Below are 21,318 nucleotides of genomic sequence, written 5' to 3'. Positions count from 1 at the left end.
CTTTAAGAAAGCCTACTTCTTTAAATAGAAATATTGTGAAGAAAGAACTCCAATGCTCAATTTAGAAACATCCAAACCCTTCTCCAACTTCTGCTTTTGTTCCAATTAGCCCCCTCCGATCTTACGGAATCCTGATTATTGGCTGTAAATGATAAGATTGCTGTTATCATGCAGTTATAGCAAAGTCCTTTTAGTAAGAGAAGGACTCCTTTCACCACTTCCCTCTGCCTCATCTTGTACAAAGACTACTACTCTCAAAATCTAAAAAAGGGAACCATGACGAGGGATTAGGTGAACATAATATCTATTTTTATTACGAAAACATTAAAGTTTGACACATCGCTTCATTGCTTTTTAAAAATCTATTATCTGACTTAAACCTATTCAGCAAAAATGCCAATAAATTATATAAACCATAGTTTGGATCTTTGTAAAACTAGGAACATAATATGTTTTATAATAATCAAACAATAATACTAATTCTGAGCTGTATGAGCTGTTAACTTGTAATCTGTTTTAATGTTTAGCTTAAAAATAAAACCAAAACCAAACACATGCTGATACACTGTCGCAGAAGTTTCTCAGAAACACCCTCCTCTTCACTGTGTGCTAATATCCTTCTTCTTCACTGAGGTTCAGAATGCAGCCATATCAAGTGTCAAGGCACTCATTCTACATTGTCCTATCCTACTCACCTTAGGAGTCACATTGGATGGAGGGCTGATGATATATTATCCCCCAGAATAATGCTATCTTGCCTTTAAGTAAATCCATTCCTTTAAAAGGAAATCATTAGCTAAGAACTCCAATACTGAATTTAGAAACAGTGATTCCAACACACATTAAATCAATCGTGTTAGTATTTAAAGTCACAAATTCTGAAAAGTAAAAATAGCAGACAAATACAGAACTTATATAAACAACCAATGAACTAAAGGCAAAGAGCATTGCCACCACATGCCTGAAAATATTATATTTTTGGTGTCTGAAGCTCTTTGCAAATTATATTTTGGGACAGTCCAGTTCAATAAAAGATGTGTGTTCTACATGAAGTCAGAATAACAGGATTATCAACATGGGTGGTGGCTTCATTTTAAAAACACATCAATAGTTGTATTAGTGAATGTCTGCCACTTGGTTTCTAAATCTTTACTTCCTGTGGAGGCAAACCAAAGCACTGTCTTAAGACTCCGTCTTCAAAGTTACAATGTAACCCCTATCATTCCTAGAGATTGTAAAGCTAGATATGACCCTGTTCCTTGCTGTCATCTTCATCTTCATCATCCTCATCATCTTGGTCTCCGGATTCAAGTTCATCCTCTTCTTCAACCTAAAGGGAAAATATATACATTTAACATTGAGGATTTGCTCACTTCACATTCAACACATAATGATATCTACTCTGTTGATACAGTCTTTATTCCAGAAATTAAAGCAGATTACAGGCCATCTGATTTCCTTGATTTAATGTTCAAGGATCCCTGCCATTTTTAACATGACACGAGATACATAGGTTAACTTGCTGCCAGATGGCTACACCTCTCTACACACAAACCTGAATCAACACGGCAAAAGAGGACGACACATTTGGATAGTGGGAGTCTTGTCACCACAGGAGCAATCAAATCAATTCACTTTCTAGGCTCAGAGCCCCAAAGAGAACAGTTAACAAACGCTGGAAACTGCATCTAATCTGTGTCTTAAGTCAATTCACTGAATACCATAAGAGCGGTGCAGATGATACCACGTTCACGTACCTACAGATCTCTGCCTGTCGTATCGATATATAGGCACAACATTCCCATGTCAAGGTACAATATTTAAAAATACATCATAAAGAAACACAATATAAATCATTTTTGGAAACAATGCAATCTTACTGGATGACCAAGTTCCTTGAGTTTATTCTTTAATGAAAATATTTTCTGATCCTGATCAGCCAACAGCACCAAGAGATCATCTTGTTCTTTTTTAGAATCTGTAATGTCCACCTCAAGCTTGTTTTTCTCATTTTGTAAAATGGCAATGGTACTGTTAGATGAATCCAGCTGCTCTTTAATAGCAGTTCTTTCCTCAGACAGAGCTTTAATTTCATTCTAGGAAAAGAAAGGTGAAAATCACTAATCTAAAATTAGTATTCACTCTCTAGGGTTTTAACAAATATGTTCTTTCTTTGATAAATTGCTGCACTTGTCTAGTCTGAAGAATTTGGGGTTAGGGGTTGGGGGAACAGGAGGTTTAAAACACACACACACACACACACACACACACTCATCTAGTAACATGAGAATTTATGTTAGGCTATACATCAAAGATGGTTACTGTAAAAAATAGAGTTTAACAACCAAAAATAGTTTTAATCACCTATTCCTCAAAAAATCCTACCATTTCAGATAATCAGAGGGATAAATAAAGACATAAAACATTTTATAACAGAAGCCTAATTAGCATCAGAATTAGAATTGAAGTTTAAAAATAAAATTCTATCCAACTTCACACATACAATTAAATGGAAAAGAAAAATAGCTTCAAGTAAAGTCAATGGTTTAAAAATAAAATAATTTGGGCTTCCCTGGTGGCGCAGTGGTTGAGAGTCCGCCTGCCGATGCAGGGGACACGGGTTTGTGACGCGGTCCGGGAAGATCCCACATGCCGCGGAGCGACTGGGCCCGTGAGCCATGGCCGCTGAGCCTGCACGTCCGGAGCCTGTGCTCCACAACGGGAGACGTCACAACAGTGAGAGGCCCATGTACCGCAAAAAAAAAAAAAAAAAAAAAAAAATTTGACCACAATCCAAAAGGCAAAATCACACATTATCTTCCTTTTTCCATGTTTTAATTCCTATCTTTTTTTTTATTACTGTTACCTCATTCCTTTCTTCATGTTATCTATTTTGATTTCTCTGTCACACAAAAGGCTGGCAGGATTTAATATGCCTGTGTTCCTCAGCCTATGGAAAACCTACAGGTGGCTTGTGTATTAGTCAAATCTATACTCCTCGTTTCTTACTGTGATTAAAGACTGATAAGCAAACTTAACTATTTTTTTACTCTTACTAAAATCTATGTTTTTACTTTCAAAGTACATTCATATACATTCTTATTTTATATATTTAATACCACTGTTTGAAATGGCATTTAAAAATCTTCATTTGTGGGACTTCCCTGGTGGCACAGTGGTTAAGGCTCTGCCTGCCAATGCAGGGGACACGGGTTTGATCCCTGGTCTGGGAAGATCCCACATGCTGCAGAGCACCTAAGCCGGTGTGCCACAACTACTGAGCCTGAGCTCTATAGCCTGTGAGCCACAACTACTGAGCCCATGTGCTGCAACTACTGAAGCCCACGTGCCTAGAGCCCATGCTCTGCAACAAGAGAAGCCACTGCAATGAGAAGCCTGTGCACCGCAACGAAGAGTAGCTCCCGCTCGCTGCAACTAGAGAAAGCCCGCACACAGCAATGAAGACCCAACACAGCCCAAACAAACAAAACAAAAAAAAACCCCTTCACTTGTGCCACCTTTAGTCATCCAAATAGGAATGGACGTATTGTGAGATAAAATTACACTCCATTAACTTTCTTCATAAATCTAAGGATTTGAGAAATTAAGTGAAATAAAATCAAATTTCCTGGAGTTCATTTCATATAATATGCAATGAGTAAAAGTTTCACCAAAACCAACCTTTAATTCTTTAGTTTCTTGTAATAATGCTGACAGTCTTCCTTCTACATCAGTAGTTTTTGTAGCTATTACAGTTTCACTCTCTCCTGGTATAGGAACTGATTTTGCCTGAAAGTAGAAATTGGAAAAACAAATGTTTCTTTACAGTTACAATCAAAACGAAATTCCAAAGATGATTTAATTTTCTAGCTATTTTGAAATTTTCTCTCCAATAACAGAAAGTCTAATTCTTTATGTATTTACCCACAATAAAGTGCTTTCCCTACATAGATAAGTTGCCCCTTCAGTGGAGCGGGAGGCTGAGTCAGGAGTGGCATGACATCAGTTCTCATCAGAGTATGAGGAAGGCTGGGTTAAGCAAATACCTTAAACTGTGGAAGGGGCTTTGGAACTGGTAGAGGCTAAAAGAATTTTGAGGTTCATGTAAGACAAAGTCTAAATTAGCTTGAAGAGACTGTTGATGGAAATATGGACATTCAAGGTAATTCCAGTAAGGGCTCATAAAGCTTTCTATAGAGAAAGCTTCTATGGTCTTAGTGAAAACATGTATCATCATGAACAGAATGTTGGTAGAAGTATGGATGTTAAAGGTTTTGGTGAGCTCTCAGAGATGAGGAACATGTTATTGGAAAGTGGAGGAAAGGTGATCCTTGTTATATATAATGTGGCAAAGAACTTAGCTGAATTGAGTTCTAGTGTTGCGAAAAGCAGAACTTGTGAGTGATGAACTATTTAGCTGAGGAAACCTCTAACCAAAGCATTAAAGGTGTGGCCTGGTTTCTCCTTGCTGCTTATAGTAAAATGTGAGAGGACAGAGATAAACTGAAGGAGGAACTGTTAAGAAAAGGGAATCAGAACTTGAAGATTCAGAAGATTCTCAGCCTATCCCTATTGCAATAAATGACAAAGCATGTTCTACTGAAACATCAGGGGTGTGGCTGGACAACCATTTGTGAAGCGGTTGGTTACTCGTGTAACACATGGACACAATCAACCATCTCTGTAGAAGCTGGAATAGAAATGTGGTTCCCCAGGAGGGATCCAGGAGGACTCTGCTTGATGGCTTGGAACCCTGTGAATTGCATGGGTCACCAACAAGGTTTTTGACAATTTTATACCAGCAGAAAACCTGCCAGGTTAGAATGAAGGAGACAAAGATGGGGTGAAATATAAAATACCAATAAAATGAACCGTGAATAACTGATTAAACTGACCTGGTGAGTCTGACTATAATATGGCTGTCCTCATGGCCAAGAAGCCTATGTGACTGGAACTCCGGCTAACGGATAACCTGAATGGAAGGTGCTATCTGACAAATTTGCTTCTTTTCCACAGTGGCTGATAAATAACCTTCCAACCTTGTGTTTACTACCTTTGAGAACAAAAAAATAATTAACTTACAAATGCTTCTGTTTTCTGTAACAGCTCCTGCTTTTCTGTCTGTAGTTTGGTGATCTCAGAAGACTGTGAGTTTAACTGAGACTTTAATGTTGCCAGTTCCTAAGAGACAAAAATAGTTAAGCTGTAACATTAAATAGCATTAATTTCATCAAGGAAATGTCTATTTACAGGAAGAAATAAAAAAGTATTTCCTTTCTTGGCCCTTCTCTCTCAAATCACAACTTCCAAGTTTTAAAATTTAAGTGGAAGAACTATTCTTGAACTTGGCGGGTTCAAGATGGAGAATTAAACGTGTAGATTAAACATGTTCACCTCTGCTTCCTTGTGAGATCCAATGTAAAAAATTATAAAGGGAGGGAGGAAGGGAACGAGAAAGGAAGGTGGGAAGGAGGTAGGGAGAGAGGGACGGTGGACGGGTGGGCAGGAGGGAGAAACCCACAAGGACAGAGAGTAAAAGAAAAGAGCAATAAATTGGGGAATTTCAGAAAGCAAACGACAGTGGTAACTGACTCAGCACACGTGAGACAGCTGAAATGTAGGCTGACCTTTTAGAAAGCCATGCTGCTACCTGACTTACAATGCATAACTACCAAAGGGCCTGGGATGTTTTGGAAAGTGTGAGTAAAAATGGAGTCAAAAACAGCAGGGTTGGTTGAAAGCCGGCTTAGGAATAGACCACCAAATCCCTGTCCTACTCTCATGTATCAGGTAACTTTTCCTTTTCTCCTGGTGGAAGACTAAAGGTATATTATTTGAAAAGGGCAAAATAGGATGGTTTTAGACTTGGGGGCCACCAAACATAGATGAAAGCATTAGACTTCCCTAGCGGTCCAGTGGTTAAGACTCCATGCTCCCAATACAGGGGGCACAGGTTCGAGCCCTGGTTGGGGAACTAAGATCCTGCATGCCACACAGTGCGGCCAAAAAAATAAAAAAGTACTCTAGTGAAAGTGGCAGAATTAATTGAAAGTTTATATATTACAGATGTTGAAATTTCCAAACTTCTTGCTCTCTCCCCCACACCCAGAAAAAGTACAGGAAAATAAAACAATTGTAACAGTGGTTCTCCACTAGGGGCTATCTTCCCCCACGATATCTGGCAGTGTCTGGAGATATTGTGGTAAGTAGTGGGATGCTGTCATGTAGAAAGCATTTTTATTCTCTTAAAACTTTCTATCATGTACATACACGCCTTTTCTTGGATTGCTTTTTTTCAGTTATCAAAATGAGTCATGTAAACATGGAAATTATGAACCTTTTTGGTTTTCTTTTTATACCATATTTTACTACATATTATAAAAAACAAAACTGTCATTTAAAATATATCTTTGGGGCACTTCCCTGCTGGTGCAGTGGGTAAGACTCTGCGATCCCAATGCAGGGGGCCCGGGTCTGATCCCTGGTCAGGGAACTAGATCCCACATGCATGCCGCAACTAAGGAGCCCACGTGCCACAACTAAGGAGCCTGAATGCCACAACTAAGACCTGGCACAACCAAATAAATAAATAAATAAATAAATAATATTTAAAATATATCTTTGGGAAACACAAAAAGTAAAAATTTTTACTTGGGATTTACAAACTAAGGGTATATATTAATAACTTAATTCCCTTTAATTTTAATATAGTTCTAGAATTAATAAAATCAAAATAGATATTGCTCTTCCTCACAAGAACAAAACATTATGGACACATATTAGAGACTTGTAAATCGTTAATGACAAATTATTATTATTATTTTTAAAAAACATAATTTAAGTAGATTGTAGAATCTACTCTGGGGTACAAAGACACTATCAAAATAAGACATTTTGTTTCTCTCTTTCCGATCATTCCCATCATATCAGGCATGTCAGTGGGTAGGGACCAGCTGGCTACTGGAGGGAGAAGGAAGTTAGTCCTAGCTTGGCCAGGCTGTTCACTTCTTTCTTTAGTAACACTTTTTGTTTTCTTTTAAAGAAACATATATTCCTTCTTCAAGAAAGGAAGGAAGGAAGGGAGGATGGAAGGAGGAAAAGGCTTATTTGCTTTTCTAAACAATATAAATTACTACAGCAGAAAAAGTATATTTTGCTTTTTAGCTAGAGTCATCTAATTGAGATATATACAAGTTTACTTCCTGTTTTTCCCTTTTCCAATTTTAAAAACCAACATTTTTCTGGATAGAATGACTTAAATGCCCAATATATTTAACCAACCAGTTATCAGGAAAATTAGGCATAAGACTTTATATCTTCATATTTGTGGCTTATAAATATATTTAAGGTTTCCTTAACTGTTAGTTTACTGATAATCTATAAATAATCTGGGTAAGATGCTGAGATCTGTTAAAAAGAACATCACTGAAAAATAAAAACACAATATAAAGCAAAATACCATTACTGTATAATTAAAACAGCTTCTGGATTTTCAAATGGCTGTCTTCACTATCAAATTTTGCTTACACCTGACAAAGCAGTTCTAGATTAATGGAACTGCAGTGCTGTTATGCTATTATAATTAAAATAAGACAAAATAGAGCTTGGATCAAGCTGAAAAATGACCTGTTTTAATTCTTCAATTTGTTCAGAATCTCTTGCTGAAGCTGTCGCTGAAGACTGTTCATTTGTGCCAGGTGATGTTTGGGACGATTTCTACAAAGAGCACAGAAATAAACTATGAAATAAATTCAGTTTAAAGAGACAGAAAAAAACCCAAAACTGTACATATGTAAGCTATGTCTGGTATACGTTTACCAAAAAATTTCACATTGACATGTAAAATTTTATACTCAAAATAACATTTCAACATAGCACATACTGTCTACAAATTTTCCATAGCTAATAAATTTATACTCATGCCAAGTAATTTATTAAATCTAGGCACTTAACTGAGGTCATATGAAGAAAGAGCATAAAAGCAGGTATTTATTGAGTGATTTCCATGTATTAAAAGAACCTTATACAGGGCTTCTCTGGTGGCACAATGGTTAAGAATCTGCCTGCCAACGCAGGGGACATGGGTTCGAGCCCTGGTCCGGGAAGATCCCACATGCCGCGGAGCACATCAGTCTGTGCGCCACAGCTACTGATCCTGCATTCTAAAGTCCACGAACCACAACTACTGAGCCCGCGTGCCTAGAGCCCGTGCTCCGTGACAAGAGAAGCCACCGCAATGAGAAGCCCGTGCAATGCAACGAAGACTAGCCCCTGCTCACTGCAACCAGAGAAAGCCCGCACACAGCAACAAAGACCCAATGTAGCTGAAAGTAAAAAAAAAAATTAAAAATTTTAAAGAAATGAATAAAATCTATCTTTAAAAAAAAAATCAATAGGGCTTCCCTGGTGGCGCAGTGGTTGAGGGTCCGCCTGCCGATGCAGGGGACGCGGGTTCGTGCCCCGGTCTGGGAGGATCCCACATGCCGCGGAGCGGCTGGGCCCGTGAGCCATGGCCGCTGAGCCTGCGCATCTGGAGCCTGTGCTCCGCAGGGGGAGAGGCCACAACAGTGAGAGGCCCGCGTACCGCAAAAAAAAAAAAAAAATCAATAAAAGAGCTTTTAACAGTGTATCTCATTTAATTCTCACAGCAATGAGACAGATATCACCACCACCATTTTATAGCTCAGGAAACAAGTTTAAAGAGGTTAACTAAGTTGCTTAAATTCAGTTAGCTAGGAAGCACTGAAGCTTTAGATAGTCTGACACCAGAGCTCATATTCTAAAACCTTAATATGCTACTGCAGCTTAAGGGATCGAGAAAAATAAACAAGCTGGATAATGAGAATTATTCTTGACTTCTTGTTTAAAAAACGTCAACATTCACTTACCAAATTTTCAATGAAAGCGTCCTTTTCAGCCAGTTGGCTTTGTAAAAGCTCCTGCTTACTTTTTAATTCCTCTATCTCTTCTCGCAACCTACCAATTTCTTCTGGCTGAATACCATTCATCTGAGCCCCATCACTGTAAGAACCTTGATGCTGATTGTCTTTTCCTATTAGACAGGCATAAAATTTGAAAAGCCAGCACGAAACTTTTCATTTTTTGAATTGATGATTCAAGTATAAAATAAATACATACTTTCCTTAATAATTACTTGGGCAGGATTTTTGCAAGCACATTTCATCTTTGCAAAATAGTGTTTTTTTGTTTCGTTTTTTTTTTTTTCCAGCCACGCCGTAGGTGCGGCATGTAGGATTTTAGTCCCCTGACCAGGGATCCCAATGCCCCCTACATTGGGAGCATGGAGTCTTAACCACTGGACTGCCAGGGAAGTTCTGAAAAACAGTGTATTGATAAAAATAATGATATTTTCAGGGTTTCTGGGAAGAAAAAGAGCATAGTCTTAAGACTAAACTGCATGGTTTAGTGATCTAAGATTAAGAATTACAGTAGTTTACCTCTTGCACTGTTGGTGGGAATGTAAATTGATACAGCCACTATGGAGAACAGTATGGAGGTTCCTTAAAAAACTAAAAATAGAACTACCATACGACCCAGCAATCCCACTACTGGGCATATACCCTGAGAAAACCATAATTCAAAAGGAGTCATGTATCAAAATGTTCATTGCAGCTCTATTTACAATAGGCAGGACACGGAAGCAACCTAAGTATCCATCAACAGATGAATGGATGAAGAAGATGTGGCACATATATACAATGGAATATTAGCCATAAAAAGAAACGAAATTGAGTTATTTGTAGTGAGGTGGAAGGACCTAGAGTCTGTCATACAGAGTGAAGTAAGTCAGAAAGAGAAAAACAAATACCATATGATATGGAGTCAAAAAAAAACAGGTCATGAAGAACCTAGGGGCAAGATGGGAATAAAGACACAGACCTAACTAGAGAATGGACTTGAGGATACGGGGAGGGGGAAGGGTAAGCTGGGACAAAGTGGCATGTACATATATACACTACCAAACGTAAAATAGATAGCTAGTGGGAAGCAGCCGCATAGCACAGGGAGATCAGCTTGGTGCTTTGTGACCCCCTAGAGGGGTGGGATAGGGAGGGTGGGAGGGAGACGCAAGAGGGAAGAGATATGGGGACATATGTATATGTATAACTGATTCACTTTGTTATAAAGCAGAAACTAACACACCATTGTAAAGCAATTATACCCCAATAAAGATTTAAAAAAAAAAGAATTACAGTAGTTGAAATTCCAATTCTGTCAATTAATATAAGAGAAAATAAAATCCTTTTAAAAATCTTCACAGCACACTTCCCTGGTGGTCCAGGGGCTAATACCCTGCGCTCCCAATGCAGGGGGCCCAGGTTCAACCCCTGGTCAGGGAACTAGATCCCACATGTCACAACTAAGAGTTCGCATGCTGCAGCTAAAGATCTCACACGCAGCAACTAAGACCCGGTGTGGCCAAATAAATAAATAAATATTTCTAAAAAAACTTCACAAAGAAATAGCTTTCTATATGGACTAAAAGAACTGACAAATTATTGTCATTAAATAGAGGAAGTAAAAGATATTTTCTTCTGAAAATTTTGGTCACCTTCATATAAATAAAATTAATTATATTTCTAAGTAGCTAGCATTCCACCCATAAGCAGTGTAGAACGAGACTATTTACAAGCATCTGAGCTCCTAGCATGTGCCAGGCACTGAACTAGAATTTTATATATATTATTTCATTTAATTCTCAGATGACACAGGTGCTACTATCAGCTCCGTTTTGCAGATAAGAAAATGAAAAGGTTAGACCAGTCAACTGGCTGGCTCAACTGGCTAGACATTAGAATAACCTGGGGAGCTTGTAATTAATAATCACTGATGCCTGGACCCAAGCCCCAACTAATTAAATTAGAAACCTCAGTGGGGTTTCAGTATTGGTGTTAAAAAAATAAAAATATCAGGGGATCTTAATGTATAGGTAGCTAAGGTTGAGAATCAATGGATCAGATAATCAAACACTGAGCAGAGAGCTTGGACTTCAAACTCTGACTTACATGTTTGTCACAGTGATTAATTTAAGGTTACAGAAAGACTAGTCCACAAGAATAACCTGTCTGACTTTGTCCAGCTCCTGGGGACACTACAACAGGAAGGGCTAGCTACACTTACCTAGCTGTACTTTAAGAAGATTATACTGATCCTTGTGTTGCTGAATCTGAGATACTTGCTGTGTGACTGCTGTCTGGAGCTGTTCGTTTTGACATTTTAACGTAGAAATCTGCTGCTTCAATTCCTCAAGTTGCAGATCCTGTTAACCAAAACATAATTGAAGTGTTTTAAATTCAGACTAGTTAGCATTAAGAGGATGAACAAATTAAAAATTAGAGATTATTTTGGGTGAGGATGTTAAACTACTCAATATTTCCAAAAGCATTCTATAATTAAGCAATAACACATTAATATATGCACCAAGGCCAATTAACATGCAGCAGAACTGTAAGATTTCAAGGCCCCATCATATGGCGCAGTCTGCAATCTCACTGTAATTTTGGTTTGGGGGTGGGGGGAGGTCAATTTTAAAAACTTCATTTTATGGTCCATCAAACTATTTAAGATATTTATACCAAATTATTTAAGAAGCTTAGTATATGTATATATATGTATGTGCCTCTGTTACTTTTAACATTAAAAGACAATCATATAACAGAACACTTAGAATTCTGAAAAAAACAGGTTTCATCTCTTATCACCCTAGTGTAGTAACTAGTTAGAATTTGATCTGTCCTCATTTTCTTCTAATTCTTTCCAACCCAGGTTTTTTAAACTTGTCATAATCCGTCCACATACATTTTGTAACCTTTAATTTGCTTACTACTCAATCAAAATTTCCCAATATTAATCAGTAGATGCAATGTAATTTATACTCAAAAGCAACACTGAGGTTGCTCTCCATTTTTCTAAATGATAATATCATTACAATAAATATTTTAGTCCATATAACTGTTCTCCTGAATTTTGGAGAATTTCCTTAGGATGCATTATCAAATGTAATTCAAAGTTTATATAAACATTTTACAGCTCTCGATGCTTGTTGCCTAATTGTCAAACGGCATTCTAAGTGATGAGAATATTTAAAATTAACATTTATAAAGAAAAGTGATTATAGTAATTGTGTCAAATCACTCTTTTCTTCTTCCAAATCAACCATATTTATCAGTTCCAAGTGCAAGCAAGCTATAATATCACATTCCAAGTATTTATTTCCCATTGCTCTAAAAATTACATTTTACCATCTGGAAATGACTCCAAATTTGTACTAAGACAGATGAAAAATCCTAATAACCATGGGTAGTGTAATGATTCAAATTTGGATCATTCAAAGATGATTCTAATTTACTAATCTGCTTATAAACTGAAAAGCTCAGACTGAACGCTAAATACACCACTAGTATATTTTTATTCTTTCTGAGAATTTCATTCTCAACAATACAGATTGCGGGGAAGAGAAGAATACATCGGCAGCTCTCATTCAGAGGGCTCTACACAAAAGCTCTTAGGAGCCACACCTGCCTCAAGCTGTCACAATCAGCAGGGGGTGGAGGGCAGTGCAGGGAAGGGGCAGCAGCCTGCCCCACATGAGACACCCCCGTATATTGTTTCCATGACTCTGGAATTTTAACACCATAACACTGCAGCACTTTCTAGGATTCCATTCCAATAAAGGTATATGTACCAGAGTGAGGAATTAAATGAGAGAAGAAAACCAAGAACCATCCTGAAGGAATGTAATGGAAGGTGTAAGGTGCTCAACACTACCCAAGTGTGGGGTTCATCGGTATCCTGCAAAGAAAATGTCAGCTGATGATTTTGAAAATGTAGTTTCAACTTAACTCATCATGACGCACTCTAGTAATTCAGCTCCCTCTTGTTCTATCTAATTTAATATCATCTATTCGGGTGCACAAGACAGAGATCTAAGGATCGTATCTGACCCTTTCTACTCCCTCGTCCCCAGGCCCAATCACTACCAAGTCCTGTCAGTTTTATCTTCTTTGGTTTCCACATTTCTCAGGACCGTCCCCTCTATACCACACAGTGTGAGCTTTGGAGTCCCAGTAACACACATGTATTTGAATTCTGTTCCACCAAGCACTGAGTGACCTTGGACAAGTTTAAATTCTCTAAGTCTTAGATTCCTCATTTATTCTGAACTGCAGATGTCAGCTACTTTGAAGGGATATTGTGAAAAGTAAATGAGATGGTGTTTAACTGTATTCGGTGAGCACCTAGAACACAGTACACAAAACAGCAGCCGCTATCATCTTCGTCAACCGTCAGTTTCCCAATTGCCACCCACCATCACCACCCTCCTTGGGCTCCCTCTCTCTAGCCTTGCCTCTCAAATTCTCCTTCATACAGCCAACGAGTGTTCTGTGTCCATGCCAGTAACACCTCCCGTCCCCCTCTCTGCTTGCCTAGCTTACTCATTGTCATCCTTTTAGGACTCAGCTTCTCTGTCTTCTCCAAGCACCTGCTCCTACCTAGCTAAGTTAGGTGCCTCTCAATGCTGCTGCATACCTTCGATTATCTTTACCACTAGACTTGCTTAGCACATACTAAGCTCTCAGTGTGTTGAATACTCAGATGCTTTTGAATTATTTAGGAAAACGATGAGTTTTACTTTGTGTATCCTCTTGCATTTGGAAATGCCGAGAGAAATTCCTCCCTAAAGTAGAGAAGTATCTATACTTTTAGTATAACAGAGGTTGGATACAATTTATCAGTACGTACTTGCTCTCGAATCATATTTTTGTAGTGAGTCACAATACTGTCATGCTGCTCTAGTGTTTTCTTCACCTCTTCTTCTTGTTTATCTTCTTCACTGGACTTATAAATAGCCTTAGTTATCACACCTGTAAAAGAAGACTTATTTAAAATACTGTTTTATTATGAAGATGTAGTCAGTAAAAACATATGGCCTAATTGCATGAGAGATAAGAAATCATCTTTCCAATCTTACTGAATGCCAAAAGTCCTTAAGTGGGCCACAGATCAAGAGCTAGGAAAAAAAATACTTTTAGGCTTATCATATAATCTGCATGTATCCAGAATATACATATGCAATACAATCCTAGGTACTACTTTCTAATGAATATCAAGATAAACTTTGTTGTCTTACCTTCAAGTTCTTTTACCAGCTTTGTAAACTCATGATCAAATATCATGTATTCTGGACTGGGGAAGTTTGGCTGGGGTTTCTGAGATGCTCTGGAATACAACTCATGTTTGCTAATAAATCCTAGTTTCTCTATGAAATTCTCTTTGCCAATCCTCTTCTCTATCAGTTGTTTTAGTTTCTCTCTACAGAGATAAGCATATTGAGATGCTTAAAAAAAAAGGCATAACAAAACATAAAAGCTTGGTCTACATTATACTTTGGCAGAAAAAATTTATCATTATCTCTTGATGACATCAGCAAGTCATTTTCCCCTGGCATTTTCCCCTTACTTACTTCATATAGCTCTCAAGTGAGTTATCATTGAAGTAAATCGAAATGCCCAACAGAAGAGCACATAAGCCTTGGACCAACTGTTCTTCCTCTCCAAGATTTTCTGCAATTTGTCCTGTAAGCTGAAAACTTTGTTAAGAAAACTAATGGTTCATAATAACCAGAGTACTTTGTTTTACAATTTGAATTTGACATGTATTTCATGTAAGAGTTTCTACAAAAAATTCTATACACAGTCCGAGCAAACATAAAACAATGGTACACGTACACCCACCCACCCACCCACCCACACCCACACAGCTTAAGTAAGCATCGTTGTCACCTTAACAGTTTAAAAAGTTGTTACATAGATAAAGAGGATTCAAATATTTGGGGCATGGAGCTAACTCTAGATGAGAAGAAGAAATAGAAAAGATAAAAAAGGTAAATACTTACATGCATCTTACTAAAACATAAAGGATACAAAGGGAACATTGGCTGAATTGTGAAGAAAATGTGTTACTGCAATGGGGCAGTTGCTAAGCCAGGTACAAAGCAACATTAGTAACCCAACTCTTGTCTGTATTTTGCTTCCCTGTAATAAACAAGGTGGCAGAAATCTTGTTTTATTTTTTTCAAACGTAAAGTTGCCCTAAGATCCCTCCCCATCTGCATAAAAAGATATTTAACATCCTATAAAAGATGTGTCAGGTATCCGGATTTTAAAAATTGAACAAGAGAATGCATTCCTGTATACTCTCTGGGCTGCACTTCCCAAAATAAACAGAGAGCAGAAATTAGACTTGATCCACGCTTATAAGCATATGCCAGGTTATCTAAAATACTATTAATGGAAAATCTGATATGCTAAGGAAGACATATATGATGTGGATGCTTAAAAAATTTCATCAGTCCTAAAACACTTTACAAAAACATAAATTTGCTGGCAAATTTATGATGTTTCAATAGGAATTTTAAGAACAATTTTCTCATAAAAGGACAAATTCTACCTCCTTCAAAAAACATCAAGAAAAATACAAAGAAATAATCTCCTGAATTATTTAGTCAAATTTCATTAACGAATATATTTCTCTAACAAGAAAATAAATAAACCATGTTACAAACCCCCTGAGAAATGCCAAATAATGAGAAATCACAAACTTAATGAAGGAGAAAAAGATTTATTTAAATTAGCTAAGTGCCTCAAACCACTAACTGTACTGCTGCCAAGTATGTTAAACAATACTGAAAACTAGCACGTCCATCAACATTAGTTTCCTGAATTTTAATACAACACATTTGTATCCCTTATGAGATATTCTCTTAGCTCATTAATATTGCCATTGCCCACATTATATTACATAACCTGTATTTTTGCGTGAAACAAAATAATGGAAATTAGCACAGTAATGCATCGCTCTGGGAGTAATTTCAGAAAATATCCAAAATGCAATTATTCAAAAATCTAGACAAGGAATGGATTTAAAGTAACCATTACTGTGTTTTGAAAAATTCCTATCACTCAGCCAGACAGTTCTAATTTCATGAACCGTGATGTCAGTATCCTGAACTTTCCATAATCTTTTTTCAAGTATACTTAATATTTAATTAAACAAATTCAAATTAGACCTCTTCAAATGATTTGCCAAGTAAGCATTAATCAGCATGAATTTAATTTTTACATAAGGCATTATTTTTACTTTTTCCTTGCCTTTATGTCATTACAGTAGTCCACAATAAATTTTCATGTTACCCAAGTACACTGAAGTTTAAAAATATATTCTCAACTGACTATGTGCCACAGAGAATTTACAACTAATTACTCAAGTTATAAATGTGAATGTTTTGTTGATTTCCCCTGGTTATACATAAAAAGTTTATTACTGGAATACCATTTGCAGGTACCAAATATACCGACATTGTATATACAAGGGCATTCTATCAAATCACTGGCTGATGTCTGAGTAAACAAAAATGGAATGAGATTCAATTTTGAAAAGTAGGTCATTTGGGGTCTAACTGAAGCTTAAGAACACAGTCAAACATAACTAGTTAGAACCAGGCAGAAGATAGAATGGAACACCCTGTTGACTACAGCAACAAAAGAAGATAAAGTACTCAGGAATGAGCCTAATCAAAACTCTATAAAACCTAAATGAGGAAAGTTTAAAAACATTTCTAAGAGCACAAAAGCAGACACAAATCAACAGAAAGACACATGTTCTTAGAGAGAACGACTCAAGATCATGAAGATATTGACTCTACATTAATTTGTAAAATTAATGTGATCCAAATAAAAATCTCAACAGGCTTTCTTTTTTTTTTTTTCTGGAACGAAACCACCTGCTTTTCAAGTTCAAATGGAAAAATAAACAAGCTAGAATAACTAGAGAAACTGTAAAAAAATGAAAGAGAGCAATGAGGTGATACTACCTCATGAACAGACAAATCAAAGAGCAGAATGGAAAGTCCAGAAATGATCCAGCTACAAATGGAAATTTAGTATGTGAAAAAGACAGAATATAACTATCAGTGGTTACAGACAGACTTCAAAGATGTTGGCAAAACTAGAGAGCAGTTCAAAAGAGCAGAGGATCCATATCTCACACAATTCAGAGAAAAAGAGAACAAAGATTTAAGTGCAAAAATGAAACCAGAAAGTATGAGATGGAAATACTGGCAAATTCCTTAACATCTTGAAGTGGCGAAAGCCTACGTATGACTTAAAATGTAGAAGCGATAAAAGTCTGATATCAAAAAAAAAAAAAATCCAAAGCAAAACACCAAGATCCTATCAGGAAAAATATATTTGTAACTTATCACAGACAAGGGTTAAGTTCCTTAATATGAGTTCCTATAAAGAAGAAATGATTAACAACCCGACAGAAAAATGGGCAGATGATAAAAGAGTTTAATGAAAAAACCTTCAAATGATGCATAAATATATAGGAAACTATTCAGCCCTTTAGTAAGAAAAATATAAATTAAAACTCACTAAGATAACATTTTCCACCTATCAGCAGACTGGCAAAAGTACAAGTGTGACAACACACTGTTGGGAGGCTGTGGGGGAAGAGAGCACCTAGCCCACCGTAATCTTACTTTACTTTGCAAGGAGAAGTGCAAGGTTCTATTAAGTGAAACAAAACAAAACAAAACAAAACATCAAGGTGCAGATCAGGGCATATACGGAAAAAACACTTCCAGATGTAGAAGAAAAGAGTAACATGAGGCGGGGAACTAGGACAGGGTTGGTGCCAAGACTTCGTGTATCATTTTGATTTCTAAACCATGTATTTATCCATTTCAAGTTTAAAGGACTAAAGTTTTAATTCTGAGAGTGGCAGTATGGTGTCGGTGAAAATGACATTTGGTTTGGAATTAGAAGAACCAAATCTTCTACTGCCTTACCTTGGACAAGTTCAATACGCTACATGGGCCTCAACTTCTTCATTTAGTACACAGAGGTGGTTGGATTAAATGATCTCAAAGAGGTTAAGAAGATAGGCTTTGAAGCCAGGATACCAGGATTCATATCTTGGTTCTAAAACTCAACAGCCATGAAACCTCAGGCAACTTACTTAACTTCTCTTCCTCATCCTTAAACAGGGGCAACAGTTAATACCTATCTCATGGATTATAAATGGGTTAATATATGTAGAGAACTTAGAAGCAGCGCATGGTACACAGTGAGTGCTCTACAAATGTTACAAACTATTACCATCATTTCTAACTCTGGGACTCTACAACTCTCTACCTACTAGCATATTAAAAGCAGAACTAATGCCCCCAATTTAAAATAGATGGCAGAAGTTTGAACTGGGAAAAGAAAAAAACGATACAATTGCTGGGATAATTTTTTTTTAAACATCAGTGAAATGCAGGCAAGTCCTTGCTTTGCTACGTTAACAGAAATCCATGCATACTGTAAACGTGCAAAGTGAGTACTTTGTAATAATGGTCTTTTGTGCAGACTACGTTATTCTGATGTTCATCAAACCATGATTTATAACAGGGAAAAATGGGAGATAATTAAATGTGCAATTAACTAACTTAGGGTATATCTACTTAGTGAAATATATACTGTGTAACCATATAAAGTGATGTTGACTTAGTGTTTAATAACACGGAAAATACTTGTAAGAAAAAATGCAGAATACAAAATAGAATCTAATGCATGATCACTGCTATGTAAATAAACAGTATAGGGAAAAAAAAAGCCTGAAATTTTACCAGTAGTTACCTTTGGGTAGTAGAATGAGGGACATTATTCTCTTTCTACTTTCTATTTTTCGAAATTTTCCAAAATGAAAAGAAAAATAAACTATTAGAGTGCAAAAATGTTACAGTATTTGTCCAGTATACTATCATAAAATGTTGATAATAATATAAATCCAACAAAAGCCTGATCAAGCTGCTCTATCCCGCCAAACAAGTAAAATTAGAAATTGAGCAATAAAAGCTATCAAAACATTCTATTTCAGTGCTCTCTCATTTTCTGATGGATTCCTTACAATATAAACAGCTAGACCAGCTAAAAGAATGCCACACTTGGGAATTCCCTGGTGGTCCAGTGGTTAGGACTCCACGCTTCCACTGCAGGGGCGCAGGTTTGATCCCTGGTTGGGGAACTAAGATCTCACAAGCCATGCAGCGTGGCCAAAAAAAAAAGGCTAAAACTATTCATTTTGTTTATGTGTTACACAAACACATTTGTTTGCATGTTTGTTTACAGGTTTAAGTCAAGAAAAAATACCTATCTCTTCTCAGCCCCTTAGAGTTTGTGAACCGCTGACAAAACCAAAGATTTTATAGGATGGAAGAGAACCACAGACAAAATAAACGATCCTGAATCACCTTTAACATAAGCTACTATGTTGCCCCAATTATATTTTCTAAATAAAAATCCCTCATACTCCTACTTTGTGGATTTCAAGTTTAGTATTTGTGCATTGTTCATTTAAATAATATGAAAAGCTAACAGTTTAAACTTCCAATGTTTAAGTATTAAAATGAGGTTCTAGAATATTATGATCAGATTCACTTTTTTGGTTTTTTTTTTGCGGTACGCGGGCCTCTCACTGTTGTGGCCTCTCCTGTTGCGGAGCACAGGCTCCGGACGCGCAGGCTCAGCGGCCGTGGCTCACGGGCCCAGCCGCTCCACGGCATGTGGGATCTTCCCGGACCGGGGCACAAACACGTGTCCCCTGCATCGGCAGATGGACTCTCAACCACTGCGCCACCAGGGAAGCCCTCAGATTCACTTTTTAGTGGTGGCCTCTGAGGACAGAGAATTAATAGGAAAGGGACATGATGGAACTTTTTGGGTTTCTGAATACTATGCTCTATATCTTGTTTTGGGTGGTGGTTACCGAAGTATATTCAACCACCAAAAATCATCAGACTGAACACTTAAGGTCTGTGCATTTTACTGTATATAAATTATACCTCCAAAAATTTCCCTTTTAAATGAGTGACATGTATACTCATACTTTACCTAATATAAAAAAATTCTGCCAGCTAAAGCTTCCAAATATGTCTGTGTGTGAGTTATTAACATGTGTTAAATCATGCTCATACAATTCCTAATAGGACCTCAGTTATTACTGTCCACACTGCATAACTAAACACAAATTCCAAGTATGGAATTAAGGTACATGCCATTTTTGCCAAATACTCCAGAAAACAAATCAAAACCAAACACAAATCACACTCTCCCCCAACACGCATCAAAAACTAATCCCCAATGGTAGTGTAGCATGTGGGTTACATCCAGAATAATTCAAGAGATTTAAACTCTTTCAAATTACAAAATTGTACTTACTATTGTATATTTTCAATAACCTAAGTAATATAAAAGTCATCACATTCTTTCATATACTGATTAAAGACAAAATTCTTAATCCTAAATTTGACTACCTTTGAAATGGTTTCATTGGAAATAAAGAAGCAAGCTTGGGTGAAAAATCACACCAAAAACCCAAAACCAAGGAATTCCAGAAAGTGCAAGCATCCCCAGAGGAAGCACCAGTATAGCTTCAGATTCCCATTCCTATAGTCCTTAATGACACCACTACGATACCCCACGGAGAAAAACTGGAGAGCCACGATAGAGATTAACTTGCTGGCACATACAAGTGTGAGTAGAATATAACTTCAAACAAGCAGTTAAAAAACCAATCAGCAAAACCCAAGACAAAGAAAAAGGCTTGCTGTAGGAGGAAAATGCCTCAGCCCAAACAAGTAATACATACCCGTCGGTCGATCTTATCACCCTGCAAATTATACATTAAAAATTATTCATAAATATTACTGCTTTAGAGAAATGTAAATCTAGAAAAATCCCTCAAATACAGTGTCTAGAAACCCAAGCCAATAATCTGGGACAGGATAGTTCTAATCTTTTATTATATAACAATGTATATACATTTTAGAGGAGAATGGATAATTTTATAGCACTGTCATTACTTAGACTGGTAGCACACCACTATCTTGAGGATTTCTCATTATGCATTAATTGTAATTGCAATGTTAGAGTGAAGTATGTGGTGATGACTGTTGGGCAGTTAATTTCTGTTTGGCTCAAGAAAAGCTGTTACACACTACTATATATAAAATAGATAACTAATAAGGACCTACTGTATAGCACAGGGAACTCTACTCAGTACTCTGTAATGGCCTATATGGGAAAAGAATCTAATAAAGAATGGATATATGTGTAACTGATTCACTTTGCTGTACATGTGAAATTAACACAACATTATAAACCAACTATACTCCAAGAAAAAATTAAGAAAAAACAAAGAAATGAATAGCTGTTTCCACACACAGCAACAAGAGAATGACAAGTATTAAAT

General features: G+C 36.9%; 1 protein-coding gene across 2 annotated transcripts in view; it reads right to left on the bottom strand.

The window, feature by feature from the left end:
* Positions 1 to 287: 287 nt before the first annotated feature.
* USO1 (USO1 vesicle transport factor) overlaps positions 288 to 21,318 on the bottom strand; it is a 91,424-nt gene continuing 70,393 nt past the window's right edge. Inside the window, exons 14-25 of one of the 2 annotated variants that reach the window (XM_067736274.1) lie at positions 20,716 to 20,736; positions 14,946 to 15,056; positions 14,486 to 14,604; positions 14,153 to 14,334; positions 13,765 to 13,886; positions 11,143 to 11,281; positions 8,889 to 9,052; positions 7,627 to 7,716; positions 5,083 to 5,181; positions 3,682 to 3,789; positions 1,881 to 2,096; positions 288 to 1,330 (exon numbers count right to left, since the gene is read on the bottom strand). In XM_067736274.1, coding sequence (XP_067592375.1) covers positions 1,241 to 1,330; positions 1,881 to 2,096; positions 3,682 to 3,789; positions 5,083 to 5,181; positions 7,627 to 7,716; positions 8,889 to 9,052; positions 11,143 to 11,281; positions 13,765 to 13,886; positions 14,153 to 14,334; positions 14,486 to 14,604; positions 14,946 to 15,056; positions 20,716 to 20,736 — 1,461 coding nt within the window. In that variant the 3' untranslated portion in view covers positions 288 to 1,240. The remainder of the gene's footprint in view (positions 1,331 to 1,880; positions 2,097 to 3,681; positions 3,790 to 5,082; positions 5,182 to 7,626; positions 7,717 to 8,888; positions 9,053 to 11,142; positions 11,282 to 13,764; positions 13,887 to 14,152; positions 14,335 to 14,485; positions 14,605 to 14,945; positions 15,057 to 20,715; positions 20,737 to 21,318) is intronic. The other variant, XM_067736276.1, reaches the window with a different exon arrangement.

Source organism: Pseudorca crassidens, chromosome 4 (assembly GCF_039906515.1).
Source record: "Pseudorca crassidens isolate mPseCra1 chromosome 4, mPseCra1.hap1, whole genome shotgun sequence".
Lineage (NCBI taxonomy): Eukaryota > Metazoa > Chordata > Mammalia > Artiodactyla > Delphinidae > Pseudorca > Pseudorca crassidens.
This window is presented reverse-complemented; position numbering and strand designations above follow the sequence as displayed.